Source organism: Psammomys obesus, unplaced genomic scaffold (genome assembly GCF_907164565.1).
Source record: "Psammomys obesus unplaced genomic scaffold, mPsaObe1.curated_primary_1811, whole genome shotgun sequence".
In the NCBI taxonomy this organism is placed as follows: Eukaryota; Metazoa; Chordata; class Mammalia; order Rodentia; family Muridae; genus Psammomys; species Psammomys obesus.
Genome location: NW_026585895.1, coordinates 38,311,145 through 38,329,835, shown reverse-complemented (window position 1 = coordinate 38,329,835; position 18,691 = coordinate 38,311,145). Strand labels below are relative to the sequence as shown.

At 40.2% G+C, this 18,691-nt stretch overlaps 1 protein-coding gene across 1 annotated transcript in view; it reads left to right on the top strand.

Annotated features, from left to right (window-relative positions):
• The window catches only part of Arhgap15 (Rho GTPase activating protein 15), a 528,611-nt gene that overhangs the window by 466,839 nt on the left and 43,081 nt on the right, over positions 1-18,691 (top strand). The window contains exon 12 of the mRNA XM_055599722.1: positions 3,672-3,777. Coding sequence (XP_055455697.1) covers positions 3,672-3,777 — 106 coding nt within the window. The remainder of the gene's footprint in view (positions 1-3,671; positions 3,778-18,691) is intronic.

Genomic DNA, 18,691 nt, shown 5'->3' with positions numbered 1-18,691 from the left:
AACAAGTCAGGAGTTGACAAAAAAAATTGTTTAGAAGCAATGTTGAATAATGCAAATGAATGCAGAAATATCTTGTGTGCTTAGAAACTTAAAGGACTAGCTGGATATGAGGGACTAAATAATAATATTTAATTTATTAAATAAATCAAAAGTATGCTTGAAACCATAGAGTAGATCTAAAAATCAGTGGTGCTGAGTGAAAGTACAATTAACTGCAGAGCAAGAAGAAAAATGAAATTTGTTATTTCCAAAAAAGAGTTTGGACGTCTTCGTATACAGTTCAGTAAGAGGTCTTCATCTCTCCATGTGGGAAATGTTCCTTTACTTTCTCCAATCTTAATGTTAAAAAGGAAAAGTCAGTGACACCATAGTCTTCTCAGGTTTTGACTACTTCTTCATTAAGTGAAACTCCATGCTAAGAGAGAAAAAGCAGAAAACCCTGTTCTGTGTGTGTGTGCTCCCCAAATCTACCAAAGACTGTTGATGTGGTCCTCGTGAGCTCCATGTGACTCAGCTCAGGGGCTGGTCCAGGTTTATGGACTGTGACCCCAGATCCCAACACGACAAACCACACTGAAAAGGTGTCCTATCGATTTTAATGTATCCAATTGTGCTTTTACATGTTTCTCCACTTAGACATGTTTATATTGTTTACATGCCACAAAAGAGTTATGTGGTATTGATTAAAATGGGGAAACATTGCTTTCTTATAACCCTTGAGACAGATTTTGTCCAGAATATACTGTCAGGAAAAATAGTTATTTCTCACTCATATTTCAGCCTTCCTTAGTCCATTGTGTTTGTTTTCCATGAGCATAACTTAGCCACAAATATCTATGTAACTATCCAATTGTCTGATTCCTTGGGTAAGTAGAAAAAAAAAGGAAAGCTGATAAAATATTTTTACTGTTAAATGTTTCTTACACACAGAAACCACCGTATAGTTTGTAAACTTTCCTGTATGTAACTACTCTCCAATCAGATCAACTTCTTAGGCCATCACAAAAGTATTTAGGGTATTAACTAATGCCCACCTAGGAGAGTAGTTACGTGTTCACAGCTGAAAACAGCGCAGCTCAAGAATTGGTAAGTAGGAGATGACTCAGAATTAGTAAGTAAGGGGAGATGACTCAGTGGTTAATAGTCCTGCATAGGATCTGAGTTCATCTCCCAGCATTATATCAGACAGTTCAAGACTGCTTGTACTTCTACTCCAGGGGACCCGAGACCCTCTAGTGGACCCTACAGTTAACAATACTCATGTGTGTCTATATCCTGACACTAACGTACACACACTTAAAGATATAGTAACTGCATTTAATGGTTACTTCAAGCAGCTGGTAGCAATGTGCTCTAAATGGGTAAGCTAAACCCAAAGTGGCCCTAAAAAACGTCTTGGGTAGAAGGTAAGCATTTATAAGGTACTTAATTGCCTTAGTCTTTGGGCAAAGTATGTAGAACACTCCAGTTTATTCCATAAAACTACTTTTTAAGATGCTTATCAGAGAGAATAAGAAATGTGCACATGGTCACATAGCTAATGTTCTGGGTGGGTTTATCATTGCTCTGATGAAACACAATGACCAAGCAAACAGAAAGGGAAAGGGTTTATTTGGCTTATGCTTCCACATCACAGTTCATCATCAAAGAGAGTCAGAGCAGGAACCCAAACAGGGCAGGAACCTGGGGACAACGGCTGAGGCAGAGGTCCCGGAGGGATGCTCCTCCCTGGCTTGCTCCTCATGGCTTTCTCAGTCTGCTTTCTTACAGAACTCAGGACCACCAGTCCAGCGATGGCACCACCCACAATGGGATGGGCCCTCCCCCATCAAACACTAACTTAAAAGTTCTCTACAGACTTGTTTATAGACAATCTTATGGAGGCATTTTCTCAACTGAGGCTTCCTCCTCTCTGACAACTCTAGCCTGTATCAAGTGGACACAAAAGTAGCCAGCACAGACACTGAGAATCTATTATAGAATTTAAAGTAAGAACCATTCATCCTAATCCATGCTCATATCTTTCATTCACTAATTCATTTCTTGTTCACTTAATCCATATTTACCAGTATGGAAGTCGCTTTACAGTCAAAGGAAAATGCAGTTTGATGCAGGAATTGATAGGCATTTGTGTGATGGTCATGTCTTCAGAGTTTAGCTACAAGGCATTCAGAGGCCTAGCCAGCTTTGTGTAGGTAACTAAATCAAATTCCCAACCACCTTTCTTGACTTCATTGTATGGAATTTCATGTCCAAGAGGGACTCCGTGATGGACTTGTTTCCTACAATCACTATATGACAGACGGGCCACTCTAGCAAGAGATGTGACAACTGCTTGCTTGCTTTCTTGCTTGCTTGCTTGCTTGCTTTCTTTCTTTTCTTCCTTTCCTTTCTTTTCTTCTTTGTTTCCTTTATGTGCAATGGTCCAAGCCATAGTCAGTTGGAACTCTTCTAAAAGGAATTGCAATTCTGAAAGCTTTGACTGTGGGAGGCATTATTTATAGACCTTTGTGGTTTTAAGGGGGAAAAGTAGAGCTTCCAAGGCGGGCACTGCTAGGAAAGCTGCCTTCACTCCACGTTAGCCAAATACTCTCTTCAGCAGGACGTTCTCTCATAATGCCTTATAAAATGTTTCTTTTGTAACCTCTTATTAAGAAAACTGCCAGTTTCTAAACAGACTCTTTCCTAACCCACTATATAAAATCCATGTATCTATTAACAAGAGATTATGTATTGGGCTTTTGGGAGGACATCTTAATAGGAACTGTTTGGCTTTAGTATCAGTGGCCCTTCTGCAAAGACTTTACCACACAGGGCATTGTTTTCATATGTCATAGAAACCCAGGTCTCGCTGCTCCACAGAACCACTCCCTCTCATGCGTGTTCCATGTTTATAGCTTCACCTCTCCAGCTCTCTCACAGCACAGCCTTCTGTCCACGTTCTAGGAAGCAGAAAGGGAATAGGTTAAAATGTCTCAAAATGGAATCAGCACATAACCTTTCAGAGCTCCCACAAAACTTTGGCTCTCAATGGCCAGACTTGGTCACATGGCCACCCCAGCTGCAGAGGAAGTTGAAAGAGGGACCCCTGGACTAAACATGTCATTACCTTCCTTTTTTGGTAGTATCATATGCTAAGAAAAGTGAAAATGGACATTGTACACTGTCCATCTGATCTACTACTTTCCCATACCTTAGGGGTCAAGCAAAGAGGTCTTTGGAATTCTGAGGACACTGTGCTGGAAGTTACAGAGAACATACTGGCAGGGGAGAGACCTAATTCCATGTGAAGGAAGTGCTGAAGGGCAGTAGATACTTACCTTATACAGGGGAAGGCCCTGGCTGAATCTCCACTTGTACAAAGGAAGGGGTTAAACTCATTTTCCATGCACCACCTTCTCTCTGACAGGAAGAGTATGATGGAAACAATCTATGGGGTATGCAGTTTTAAACAACTACCTATTTGAAAAACATGTAAGTTACCTGGTATTGTGCTTCCTGTGTGTTGAATGATAGTTAATGCTCTTATTTTATTGACAAAAATAGAATGTATGAAGGTAAAAAGGGTAGAAATTAATAAAAATATATCCTATGCTTCTTTAAAAATATTTGTTCTCATATACCTATGGAAACTCTATCTTTTCTGATCTTTTTATTTAATTTTGTTTCAGAAGAGCAAGACAGCAACGTAAGGATCAAAACTATAAAGTCTCTGGTAAAAAGTCTCCCTGCACCAAATCATGACACCATGAAGATCCTCTTTGGACATCTGACCAAGTAAGTTATACAACTTTCTGAGTATGTTTTATTATAACTGTTACCAACATGAAGAACATTTAACTTTATGTCTCTAAGACAGGTATCCCCAATGTGTCTATCAGAGCTCTTTACTTCTAGCTGGCCGCAACTTGCCTGCAGAACCTGAACTATACATACTAAAGATAGGAAGAAGAACCAAAAAAGGGAACTTCTGAGGCTTTTGTTTTTCCTGTTTTGTTTTGTTTTGTTTTGTTTTGTTTTGTTTTTTTGACATGGAAATGTTTGCTAAGTGACTCTTAGAACCATTACCAGGGCCCATTATGAGCCATTTTGACATTGCTCTCCAATCTCATGGGATAAACATGAAATGATTCAGGTAGGCATTGAATTACTGCTCCACCATGTACCAAATCCAATGACCAAACTTACATGACTCACATTCTCTGAATTCCACCTTGATAAGGTGCCATTCATGTAGTCAGTTAGAGAGGAGATTTCAGGAGAGAGGGCAAATGCAGGGATCCAGAGGCCCAAATGATTTTGACACCCATGAAAAGCAGAAAGCAGACGTGAAAGGCTAGCATCAATTGAGCAAATGGTGTGGGCTCAGAATCTGAAGTCTTATCACATAGATCCTTGTGGGCTGAGAAAGAACTAGAACCCATGCTAAATACAAAGAAGAGACACTAAAGAGCCTAACCTGTGGCAATACAAAATTGCTCTGGCTGCTGAATGGGGAATAAACTACAAATATGAAAGTGGACATGCCATTAGCTTCAATCGCTAGTAGTCTAGGTAACTGGGAGAAGACTTTTGAAGGGTGGTTATTAACCTGTGGGACATGGCCCCATTTTAGGGGCCAAAAGAACTTTTCACATGGGGGTCAACGAAGACCATTGGAAAACACAGATATTTACATTACAATTCAAAAAGCAGCACAATTACAGTTATGAGTAGACGTGAAAATAATTTTTATGGTTGGTGGTCCCCACAACCTGAAGAACTGTATTAAAGGGCTGCAGCATTAGGAAGATTGAGAACCGCCACTTTAGAGAGAAATGAGTCAAGAAATCTCGCAAGTGGGTCAGGTTGGGTGTGCTGTTGTTTGTGGTATGATGTGGAAAGGAAGGAGAAAACCAAGGGTGCCACTTTGGGTTTCTGCTTAGGCAAGTTGAGAAATGATAGTGTCGCATGCACATATGGGCAAACCTCATAGAAGAACAGCAAAAGCAGGTTTGAAAGCTCTATTTTGGCCATGCTGCATCCGAAGTAACAGTTGCTGCCCTCCATTGACACCTTTAATAAGGCGCAGAGTACGATGCACAAGCTAACATTTGAGCTCTCACTCTACATGCATAGATCGTCAGTGCGCTGCTAGCAGAACAGCGAACCAAAACTGCAGTTGTGCTGTGTGAGATTAAAGTTGCTTCATCACCTGAGTCACTATTTAGAATGAATAATTTCTGAGAACTATTCAAGTCATCCGTTCAATTATTTTTAATTGTGAATGTAATACATGCAACAGCACACAAAATACATAAGTAATCAGCAGTGATGAATATACATTTAAAATGTGAAGCTTGCCTCCCAGTCATTCTTAGCTGGCTGTGCAGAAGTAACAAACATTATTTTATGCATTCTTTCAGACCTGTTTCTAAGCACATGCAAACATATGTCTGTATGTTGCTTCTGGTGCTAGAGCACACATTACTCTGCGACTATTTATAACCCATGCACTGCCTTCCACTCCACTGAACAGAGCCATCTTACCTTTTTGACGAGAAGGCTCCAAGGCTGTTTAGGTCAGCGCTTGCTAAAGTCGTCACCACCTCAGACAACATCCAATAACCTAATGCATTGTGTTAGCTGTTCTCTCAAAGTTCTGAGCATCCTTTCGTGTTAGAATGCAGAAAACAATGGGGGATCTGGGTTCTTAAACGAATAAGAAATGGCAGCATAGAGCCAAATCCTTGGTTTATAGATTGTTTAAGTTATGGCCTCAGACATCTACAGCTATATTAAATAATGTACCATGTCCTGTGGTTATGAGAATTAAGTGATAGAATATACATAAGATGGCTGGCACAAGACTAAGCGTTCTTGGTATGTTATTATTTTTCCTCTCAAGATTTTTTACCCAACATGAAAGAAGCTTTCAAGTTTCAGTCAAAAACTAAATTTCCTAGTAATTCTAAGTGGACAAAGTCAAAAGACAAATCAAAATTACATTATTTAATAAGATACACCCGGTCTTAGAGTTCTTAAGAAATTACTTAATCACAATTATTTCTCTTTTTTTTTTCAACTGAAAGGAAAATAATAATAAGATGAAGGGTGTAAATAAATAAAATAATAAAATAAAGAACCCAAGAACCGGCTAGCTTCTTCAGAAGCACAGTCTGCGTAGGCAGGAGTCTTCTGAGAATCAGCATTCCCTATGCCGAGCCATGTGGTTCCCATGTGAACATGGATCTGATGTCTAAATGGATTTTCTGAATTTCTTTTGTTTAGTTCATTAAAGTTAGAAATGGATATTTTAAATTAAGATTATAGATCAGATGACTATGTTACCTCAAAGCATTCACATTTTGAGATTTATGATTATGGTTAAGCAACAAATGGGTTATTTACCAGCCACCAACCTTTCCTGGGTACTGTGGACATATTCCATACAGCACCAGTTTCTAAACAGGGTTTAATTATGCATAAATATCTATATACGATTATATCTTGTTATGTCATCAAGGATTGAAAGGACTAAATAGAAACTATTTGTTTAACTAGAATTTTAACATATGCATGTCTAAAAGAATCTAAACTGTTTTCTTATTCTTTATTTTTTTTGTGCATTCTTCTGAGACAATGCCGTCAATCTTTGTGTGCCGTGTTTATTACAAAGTGTGTGTGTGTACGTGATTGTTTCTGTGTCTCTGTGTGTGTGTGTCTGTGTGTGTGTACTAGAGATTTGTTAGTGAGAGGGGAAAAACATAATAATTTGTCAAATTCCACTTGATCCCTATACTCTACAGTCAACAGAGAAAGCTACAGTTTCCATAGCTGTGAGTTAAACACTACCCTCAAAACAGAGAAGCTACCAATGAGGAAAGTTTTCTTCAGCACAGCTGGGCTAGAAGATGGAAGGAAATCTTACCATAAAATTCTGAACCTCTCCAGGGCTGATATGAACCTTTACTATACATGATATTTTTCAATGACTGCATAGGCTAACTAGGATCAAAATCCTAAGACCTCATTCTTTTTGAACTCAGAGTCAAAGCCTATGCTGTTTCTCTGTCTGCTCTCACAAAATAGAGGAAAGGATGTCTTCATAAACAATATCAGAAACAGTTTTCACAATTATGCAGCATTTCCATTTCAGACTTTTCTCTATGGAGAACTGCATACTTCTAGGACACAGAAATGAGAGAAGCAAAAATTATGTGGATGTTTCATCTTGAGATCTTAAGATAGGTGACAATTCCTACCATCAGAGCTGGAGACTGAAAGTTCAGTATGAACAGTCATCTGAAAATACTACCATTTGAAACATTTATTCATGGTCACTTTCATGAATTAACATTGCTGAACTTGAACCAGGAAGGTCCTGTGATACCTTCCAAAGCTCCATGTAAGAGCCAAGTGCTATCTCTGTAAAAATATGTCACAGGTGACTAAAGTTAAAGCGAATGGGGAAAAGGGTAAAACAAAATGTCTATTTACTAATGAGTAGAAGCTCCGGATATGGGCCAATTAAAGGGGAAGTAAGAAGCGCAGAATCACTAATGCAAATGCAGAGCACAGTTGCATGATGGACTTTCTGTGGGAGAGTCATCTGGCAGAGATAGGAAGAAAGAAACTGATGATGCCCTATCAATAGGTGCGGGTGGATTTCAGTACTGGAGTGAATTGGACCAAATTTTAAAGGAACAAAGAAAGCAGGCTTCAGAGTCAGGAAAAAATATAATAGTTAGCCAGATTTGCTCTGTGGCTTACTCTTGGGAAAACAAACACAATCTCAGAATTGGGGCTGGGCACAGAAGAACACTTAATCCCCACTTATGTACATATTCTTCAGGGAAAGTAAAAATCTCTTAGAAATTGGTGGTCTTTAGCAATAATTTGAAGGACTGGAGGCTCATACATAAGGCCTTGGGTTCAATCTCCTGCCAAACAAACAAACAAATAAATAAATAATAAATAGTGGAATTCAAGCATGTCTGAAAATATCTTTACAGAAAAATATGTTTCCTGGTGACTTCTAGGTGCGAATAAGCTTTCTTGGAAGAGATTTGCATATTATAAAATAGATTAAAAGGAGGGTTTGAAAAATCTTTCCTTTCGCATTGACTCTAAGAAAATTGCCCAGCTGTTCATAGAATTCCAAGGTGAAAAAAAAATGGTATGATTGAACAGGCAGATCTCATGGAAGCATGCCGGTTGAATGCCATGTTAAAAGGAGAAACTGTTGAGCTGTGTCCACTTTATGAGAGAACTGATATTGAAAGCCTTTGTCGTCTTCATAGAGATTAAATGAAGTATTCTGCAAAAGCATGCCTGAGGCAACTTAAATAATGATGACGTAGAAATAAAAGGGTTGTATGCCGAAGCTGCGGTAAGGAAACAGTTGTATGCCGAAGCTGCGGTAAGGAAACAGTACACCTACCCTGTCTTTAGAATGGCACTGTGGGCTTAGATATGGTTAAACATGAACTTTCAAACCCAGGAGACCTCCTTTTGTCCTCCCTCTGGTCCTCCGGAGTATCGCCAGTGGCTCTTCTACCCAACCACAGCACATGACATCCAAAGATTTGCAGGCTATGGCTATTTTTTTCCTGGAAAATGCCGAACGTATACAAATTGTTATTCCCTCTCTTCCTTCCTCTATGTCTCCATCTGTCTTTCCCTCCCTTGCTCTTTTTCTTTTTCTTTTTTCTTCAGGGGCAAAGGTAGCAAGTTGTTTGAGGTAAGCTGGAAGCATAATGGCTTCTTTGCCTGGGTGTGTGAAACAGTCCTCATCACTTGGAAGAGCTAATGTACTTCTACTGGGCCTGAAGCTCCTCAAACAGACTCCTGTGGGAGAAGCTGGCTGGTGGTCAAAATTAATTATTCATATTGTGAGGTGAAGCAATAGTTTCCAACTCCCCATGGGGATTATTAAAATGTCATCTACTTAGGAGACCTCTTGGCACAGAATTGATAAGACTGTGAAGTGGGGACCAATGGTGCAATGATCTTGCTCATACTGTACGCCTATTCTAGGTGAAGGCTTTGGGAGCTAAACATTCAAGGTGGGAATAAAATGATGACTGTTGATCTTTAGAATTTTCATCTGAATATAGACTAGAAAAGAGTAAACGTGCAGGGGTTACTATCTTATCTATTGCTGTCTTCTGTTGTTGATCAAAGTTCACCCCCATGGGGATATTTGCCCCTGAGAAGTAGAAGTCTTTAGCCATATTCTTCTCTACCAAGATTCTTGGCCTTGTCCTGGTGGCAAGAACTGGGAATTTGGAACTTGGATTAGAAGGGTAACAGTCTCAGTCCTTAGAAGCATACAATATTGAGAAGAAAAATACCTTTAATGTTCCTTTTATTATTTGAAATATTTTAAATAAATTCCTTCTTGTTTGTTCATTAATTGCAAAATCCTGTCTTCTACCTCATTTATAAAGTCTTAAATAGTGTCTGTTAGATTTTAGAGCCTACAGGAAATAGTAGATTAACAAATTCTCAATCTTTGACCAGATCTAGCCTGCTTCCTGTTTGTGTCAGTAAGATATTATTGAAACACATACCTGTTATTTATGCATTTCCTGGAAATTCTTTCATTTTACAATGGCAAGAATTAAATAGTCACAACAAGTTGAAAAAGGTGTACATAACACCTAATTTGTTACAGAAGAAAAAGTGTTCGGCCACTGAATGCAAGGTTCAAGGCATGAAACATCAAGAAAAAGAGTAACTTTAGCTTGGAGACCACAACACAGGTTACACAACACAGGCTAGCTTTAACTGTATCCATTTGGAAGGCAACATGTAAAAGTTCAAGGTGGGCAAGTTTCTCGTATAAAATACGATAGTATTTGTAGATCAACTATGGTATCCTACATTTGAGTTTAAATCTCTGGATTATTAATAACACGTAATGCAATGGAATAATACGAAAAGAATTGTCCCTACTTGCTACCATTTAAGAAATAATGACAAAAAGGGTATTATGTACATATTCAGTGCAAATGTAAAAAAATTAAACACTTTTAATAAGCAGTTATTTGATTCCTCCAATACAGAGCTTGTGAGCACAAATGGTAAACCGCACTGTGTATCAGGGCATTGAGAACTGTAATGTGAGGGGAAATGTCCTCCAGAATAGAGTTATGAATCATAAGTAGAATTAAAAGAATATGAACTCAGAATATTGTAGACAAGATAAATTGTCAAGAAAACCCTAGAATTGTAAAAGAGCTTGACTTTCAAGACAATTGTGAAGGGCCCGCAGCATGTTGGTAACACATACAAACTACATAGAAAGGGCTAAATAGAGAAGGGCAGCAGTACGGAAGTCTAAGATAAGAGGAGCTGGGAACCTAAGACAGGATACAGTTAGAAGAATGGAGCTGGTCAGCCACAGGCACCTCTGAGGGAGCACAGCCCATAGCACTTGCTCTCTAAGTGCATGAGGAGGTAGGAAGATGGCTCCAGGAGGGTGCCCAGGCTTTGAACTAGCTGAGGGGCAATGCCTGTAGCTCATATGCACAGAAAGGGGCAAAGTAGAAGCACAAAGGGGATCAAAACTAGAACGTAATATGATTTGGTCACTGCTTATATTCCACTAGCAGAATACAGTAGAGAAGAAGCAATGAAGCAATGTATCTTTATATAAGTTTCAGAACCATCACTTTGAAGAAGGCAGTTAGCATAGGACCACAAATAACCCCTTGCAACAAGTTGAGAACAGTATCCTAGGAACCGCTTAGGTTGGAAGTCACAGGAAGCAATGCTGTGGAAGTACTTGGAGATTGTCAAGCATAGTTACAGTGCGACAATGTGGCAGAAGCAGAGGTATTATATTGTGTGATTAAGCCTGCTAATTTCTCAAGAGAGGCCTAGAAAGTGCTCAACAAACAACAAGTCTGCATAAAAGCCTAAAATGAATAAATAACAAACCAGGAAGTTCTCATGAAAGCAGACAACTGGGCCCATTTCTAGCCATGAGCAATGACCATTCTTATCTTCACCTAGCATTTACAGAGATGTGCAACAAATAAACAGAGCATTGCGAAAGGAGGAGGAGGATATTCTGTAGCTTAGGCTCTTGAAAATATTGGTGGGAATAGAAAGTGGAAACAAAATTTGACCTGACCCCTTCTCTCACTGAGGGGGAGTGAATGTAGGTCACTGAGTTCCCAGCAGCCCCACAAGCAGAGGTGAGTACGGCGTTCCAAGTATTGCAGATACTCAACAAATTTTGTGGAATCAATGGAATTTCCTGGCTTACCTGAAGATGGCAATCACTTATAAGTCAGTAAGTGGACCTAGGTGATATCAGGTTCTTCAATCGGGAATGTTAGAAACCCGACATAGTTCAGACAAGGACTGAGAAATATTCCACTTTAAGGTAGCTTGTTCTTCCTAAGTGCCTGTCCTCATCTGATCTCTCCTGTCTCAGTCAGAAAGAAGAACGGCCCTCTTCTAATCACAGAGAAAACAACAGGAACACTCCAGCCACATGTTAGGAGTAAGAAAACAGCATGGGCAGGAGCAGGCTGCAGTGGCATTAGGACACTGTGACCCCTCAGAGACTGGAGCAGTGCTAGTACTGCTCCAGAAGGTCACATTGCTTGTGATTTTTTATTATTATTATTATCTGCAATTAGCAGTAGGTCTTAGAAAATAATAATTTATTTTACATCTTTCTTTAACTCCCTAAGTGAAAGAACTTTATTATTTTTATTGAAAATAGAATTTTTATACAATATATTCTGATTATGGTTTCTCCTTCCTCTGTGCCTCCCAATGCCTCCCTACCTTCTTTTGCATCCAGATCTGTGACCTTTCTCACTCTGTTAGAAAATAAACAGGTATCTAAGGAATACTAATAAAATAAATCAAAACTAAACAAATTTGAATATGGAATAATAACCAAACAGGAAAAACAGCCAAAGAAAAAGTACAAGAAACATATAGATTCAGAGATACACAATCTGCACACACAGGAATCCCGTAAGAACCCCAAAGTGGAGATCATAACATATACACAGAAAACCTATAAGGTGGCAGGGGTGAGGGAACCCTCCCTGACTTAATCTTATGAGACCAAGAATCTCCAAAGATGCTGTTGAGTTCACTCTGTGTTTATTTCTGGACTTGGGGCCTATCCTTAAGAGTGGTTTGTTTTACTAGTGAGATGCCTTTAGAGAAAACTAAATTTTCATTTGAAAGTGTTTATCAGTTGGAGATAGCTTCTGGGTTAGGGATTTGTGTCCAGTTCTCCTTTCAGCTCTAGGACCCCATCTGGTGAAGACCCAGGCAGACCCACAGATGCACGCAATGCCTGCATCTGTGAGTTCACATGTGTGCCGGTCCCATTGTGTCTAGAAGGCCTTTTTTCCTTGGTATCCTCCATTCCCTCTGGTTCTTACACTTTTCCTACTTCCACTTCCACAGAGTTCCCTAAACCCTGAGGAGAGGGATTTCATGGAGACATCTTTTTAAGGGCCGGTGTTCTAAGGGTCTTTCACTTGTGAGAGAACTTTTATCAACCCCAGCTCCTATCATATCAATCCCAACTTCCCTATCCATCATTTGTTTGAATTCTAAATTATTTCATCCTTCAAATTTTAAGTATCAGGTGAAGAAAGGAGAGGGGGAGAGAGGGGTGGAGGGAGAGACAAGAGAGAGAAGGGGATTTAGAGAAGACAAAGAAAATAAAAATAAAAGCAAAGGCATGAATGAGAGAATAAAGACATCTGATTGTAAAACTCCTCTCTCCTTTTGTGGATAAGGAAATGTTAGTCATCTGCTCTGTGGATCAGAGAGAGAGGAAACTTCAAAGTGAAAGGGGAAAAAAATCACTCAGACCTCAAGTCACCTGATTTCCAGTCTACCAGAACACACTGTGCTCTCCTGCCAACACCAATACTCCACTGTGTTTCCGGGGAAGAAGGCAACTCATAAGAGTGTGCTAGAGAAACATCACGGAGAGGCTCTGCCCTTCAGTCAGTTCCCCTAATTGCACACCATGCATCATCCTAGTCACTCAAATAAAATCCCCTAATGCACCCTAAGTAATGAGAAAAACCCCTGATGATTACAGGAGCCTTTGCAGAACCGTGATAATCTTTCTGCTCTTCCTCCCTCCTTCCTCTTAATTTGTTGCCTTCTGTCTAAAAAGCAGGGGGAATGGCTGCATCCTCCAATGGTGTTTTTGAAAACAAGTGTCAGAATCTGATGCCTCCGTGTGTGTTTCTCACACTTACAAGCAGCACTTTTTGGAAGGGCAGTGACAGAGCTGCCACTTGCCACCACCTTTCTCCGCTGTAAATGGAAAGCACTGAACCCAGATGCCCAACCACGGAAGACAGTCTTCCAGAAGCAGCATCTGGCTTCCTGGCAAGCCCTTCCAGAGAGCTGTTTGGGGAGTGTTGCCTTGTCTCTAGATCTGTCACGTGTATCTGACACCGTGGCCTCCCTGGCTGGCAAGTCCAGACAGCTGCCAATTTCTTTTGGTTCACCTTTAATTCTGAGAAACTAGTTCACTCATTTTCACTTCTTACCAAATTTGTTTCTCTCCCCTTGGTCCATAAGAATCCCTGGGCAACTCAAGTACCTTACTGCTTTCTGCCTGTCCGTGTTTGCTGCAGACTTCTGTCTTTTGAATTTGAATAAAACCCTCAGCCATTTAATCCCACAATAAACTGGGTTACATTTAATATATTTCTTAACCAGTTCTTATCAGTGAAGCTCACTATAAACTGTGGGGTTGTTGCCTGAAAAGAAAAGCAAAACATTCCATCCAAGTAATTTATTATGGTCTGTACACAAGACATGAAAGTATTCTTGACATTTGTATATTATTTCATTAAATCATATTGGCTCCCACACATTCTTGGTCCATGTTACAGCAAGAACAAAAGAATACCCCAGGACTAGAACATGCAAAACAACACAACCATTCACAGGGGCAGGGAGCCCCCACCCTGAGAAACTAAATTTTGTAAAAGTAGCTTCCTTTTCCACTAATATATACCTGTGACTGCGTATTTTTAATTGTGAAGGATTTGTGGGGCTTGTGGATAATTGTGAGGAACACAGAGTCCGATGGTAGCCCACGCAACAGGAAGCAGTGACAAGGTGCTGACAAGTCCGGCAGCAGTACCCAGAATGCCGAGGAGAAAGCAGAAATTAGAGCTGCAGGGTGACATCCAAGAATAGTTAAGATGGGGTAGCTGCAAATTTCCATGTCGTTGGTTGTTGTTTTTTTTTTTTTTTTCTTTTCCTTCATGCAAGAAAAAAAAAAGGGCAGATTCTGTATGAGATTTCAGATCTCAGGGCTGTAAAGTCTAGGTTGGAAAGTGACTCAGTGTAGCATAGGACAGGAAGAAATCTCAGCCATAAATAAGAGCTGGCCCATGGCCAGTAGCAGGCTGGACTCGTACTTGACTTGGAAGCACTTTCCAACTAAGAGCTCACAGGCCTAAGCTTCATGAGAGCCTTCAGGGACAAAGACCTGGGTCAGGCCCCTAGGAAAACGGCTTTGGAACCCTCTGCATGATGGTAAACTCCAATTTTAGTTTGGAATTTGGGGTCTGGGGGCAGGAGCCACCAGATATAAAGATTCTGGGTTCTATCCCTAGCTCCAAAATAGAATAAAATAACATTTTAAACCTATTTTCTGTTCAACCCAACAATATTGTGTGGGTCTATAATTTTCACCCAGATCCCTTTGCTAATGTGTGCAGAAGAAATTCAAAAGCATAACTCAAAAGCTTTGCAGAGATTCTCAGGCCTCACTTCTAGTAATATCATCTCCTTCCCTAAGTCTGCCTACACTCTCTATAATGGAGCTGTTTTCCCAACATTCCCTTCTTTTCATCATCTTTCTCCCCTGTATCACCATTAGCCTCAAATTCTTTCCCTTGTCCTTTACTATAGAAACATTCTTCCAGCTCAAAGCATTTTTGCTCACATTATCCATCTGCCCATTTATTCATGAAGCAAATATGCATTTGCTATGATGTGTATTTGGTAAACATGTGTTATTGATGCTGAGCTGGAAACAATTTTGCCAGGAAAGCAGTAAGTGTCTTGGATGCAAGTAAGTGTCTAGTTCATCTGTGATACTGATGTCCCTCCCCGTGTCTGGGAATGTTCCTGTCCCAGAATCAAATTCTCAGGTATTAGGTGTACTTATCTCCCCTTCTGACTTCAGTTTGCAACCTAGTTGAGCTTTAACAGGCATTCAGTTGATTTGTCCATCCCACTGGGTAAGCCCCTGCTCCTTCCCTTGTTTCCCACTGTCACTAAAACAGGTAGAACACTGGGGCAGAACAGAACCTCTGTGGAGAGTGTCAGAACATGTTCAGAGCCTGGCACTGACTAAACACCTTTCCTTGTACTACTCTTCATGAATGGCCAGTCCACACAACCTTGCCATGACTTCCCTTTATTGGTTTTCTTCCCTCATTTGTTTATTTCATTCATTGATTTTTATTTGTTTTCCATAGTGGTGAGGCATGATAAAAATTAAAGAATTTGCCCTAAAGGACATTTTAAATTTTGTGCCTCTGATCTTGAGCATCAAATTCTAATCAATTTGTTCACATAGAGAAAGGTCATGCCAAAGAAAACCTTACCTAAATGTGAATTGCTTGCCTTCATTTGGAGATATATATATATAATATTTTTTTCCTAGAAGGTATCTTTTCTCTTATGAGAACACATGCCTGCCCTGTTGGCTTTCAGTACATCCGCTGCCTTCCACTTTAATCCCTGGCTGCCATTGAAGCACTCTATTTCCCTAATGCTGACCCTTCCGCCATAAAAGAGATATCCTATTCTCTCCCCCTCCTGGTTAGGGTCAAGCTGTCTCCACAGAGACCGTGAGGCATTTTACTAGTAGTCTGCATGTCTTGCTAAATTTTTCTACCTAGGATAAAGAAGAAACAAATTACATATTCTGTACTCTCTAACCTCATCCTCCATTGGCATCATAATGAAAATAGGCAATCCTTAGTGCCAAGCCCATAAAACAATTATACTTCCCTGGCAATCACAGGATTTTTGCTACAAATATTGAAGGGAATTTATCCTTCATTTGCCCTTCTTCCTATAGCCATCAATAGAAAGCCCACTTTTCTCCACCCTTTATCATATTCCTTTATTCTTTCCTTAGTTCCTCTCACCCTATGATAAACCATGAGCAGATGGCCACCAAAAGAAACTAAAGCAGTAATCACTGTTATGTTCAGTAATTTCTGATCCCGATGCACTTTAACTCAGGAAGTAGCCGTCCAGAAGAAAGGAAGCATGCACTTGTGTAGGACACAGGAGAAAGCTGAATGGGGAAGGCAATGACCAGAAGGGGGCGTTCTGTTCATCACACAGCCACTTGAAAAGCACAAGCTAATTAGCAGTCCACAGCCACACAGCACAGCAGTTTAATACAAGATGTGGACAATGCTTTACCTAATTGAAACTGCAGAGATGACTTAGGTAGGCTGTATGCAATTACACAGATTGGAAGTCAGCCAGGACACCGAGGTTAACAATCTCTCTCCTTTCACAAAAGGCACCACAGGAACCTTAATGACCACAAGTGGTGAGGGCCGCCATCCTGCATCCCATCCCAAGGGCTCATCTTTCAGCCCAGAATCCATCAGATGGACTTAATGGTGATGACTAATTGGCTAGAAGAATGCCCTCTATCGGCTCACCTGTAGTGCCCTGTACCTAACTCAGGAGACTCAGCGAACAGACTCTGAAGGACTAGAGTGGAGAGGAGAAGCATTGAGGTGGTTGAGGATAGACAAAATGTCAAAGATGCTAGATGGGAACCAGAAAGCTACCTGTGCCTGCTACTCCTGTGGCCAGAACTTCTGCCATGAGCATCTTTAAAGTAAGCTGTTACAAAGGAAGCCATGGGCAGGATTTGATTTGAAAAGTCAGTGATTCTAGTTTAGTAGGTCTAGCATGGGGCCTAATAATCTGTGTAAGTAGCTCTCTAGAAGAAAATGCTGCTGGATTGGGAACAAGACCTTCACAAACCAAGTTCTGCAGGAAAGAAAAGAGGTTCTTTTTAGACAAGGAGAGACTGGCAAAAAGAATGTGATCTTTATAGTGCCACGTGGACCCACTTATCCAATTTGCTTCATTTGTCCTAGGTTCTGAGTGAAACAAAAACTTGGAAAATCCAAATTAAAAATGTGTTCTAAACTGCACTCTACAGTGCCTTGATAGTGAGAGGGGGGACAATGAATTTGGTCCTTGAATCTGTCTCAAGAGTGAAATACCTACCTGACAAGAACAATGTCCGTATTTCTCACATGCTAGTTACACCAGCCAGGGCAGCCAGCAAGAGGCCTGTTAAAATAAGCAAGAAGCAACATCATTGGGCTTTCAGAACGAAGCAGAGGAGGGCAGGGTAAAGGGATGCAGAGCCTCAACGCTTCCTTAACCCATGGTCATTCAAGAAAGGGAAAGATTCCAGAGTTGTTAAGTAACAATAAACGAACAGGCCATTTTTTTTTAAGTTTATTGAAGGCAAATATGGGTACTGCTGTTACGGAGCTTTTATGATCAAGCATGAATGTACTACTATTCGGGATCCTAACTTTGGTGGGATTGACAGTTATGTTCTTTAGCTATTTCCTAAGTAGGTTTTGAAGTAATATCTGTACGTTTTGTGACTTTTTAATGATAGAAGCCACTGATATTTGAGAAGAAACACATATACTTGAAAGGAGATATCCATTTATCCCTACAAGTAACACAGTCCTCTCCATTTAGACATACTGCTGTAAACTAAGAAAGGTAAATTTTAAATGTACATATATTCTCATGTGTACTTTAGCCTTATAACTACAACATGCTATCACCTGTCAGATATATGTATAATAAAGGATGTCATATGTAAATCATTTAGAATATCCGGCTACCTAAAGCTAGTATGATAAGTGCCTATCCCAGAAGAATGCACTGTGATCAATGAATCTGTGTTATGGAGCATCTATTTTGTGGCCCATCATCTGCTAAAGAGGGTTGAGAAGATAAAGAAGCATAAAATTGGAAATCAAGGGGTACGTTTTACACAGCTACCAATCTGATGGGGATGAGGATTTAAGAGACAAGATAATTTTCTGCTAAGTAGAACTTGCAATTGATGACTCAAATGAAGAAGCTTAGTGAAAGCCCAGCTGTGGCCAAGAGCACTGTGTGGTATGGAGAAGGCCAAAGGAGCAATTCCAATGCACAGAGCGACTGGGAATGAGGGTGGGGTTCACAAGAAAGATGGAATCTGATGCTTCAGGCCATCAGGAAGCAACACAGGCAACTGAGCAGTTCAAGAACAAGTTCTGAAGCTAGAGGAATGACTCAGTGGTTAGAAGCATTTGCTGCTCTTGCATAGGACCAGGTTCAATTCCCAGCACCCACATAGTGGCTTACATCCATCTGTAACTCCAATTCCAGCAGAATCTGACACCTTCTGACTTCTCTGGGAAGCAGGCATGCACATGGCACACATGCATGCATGCCAAGCAGGCAAAACCCTCATATACATAAAACAAATAACCCTTATAAGTTAAATAAATAATGTAAGTTACATGTATAATTTAATTATCTCAAATAACCCAATGCTACTGTAAAATGAACGCAGAAACAGAAGTTCCTAAAGAGCCTAGAGCAGAGCTGGAAACCCATCAGTCATCTAGGC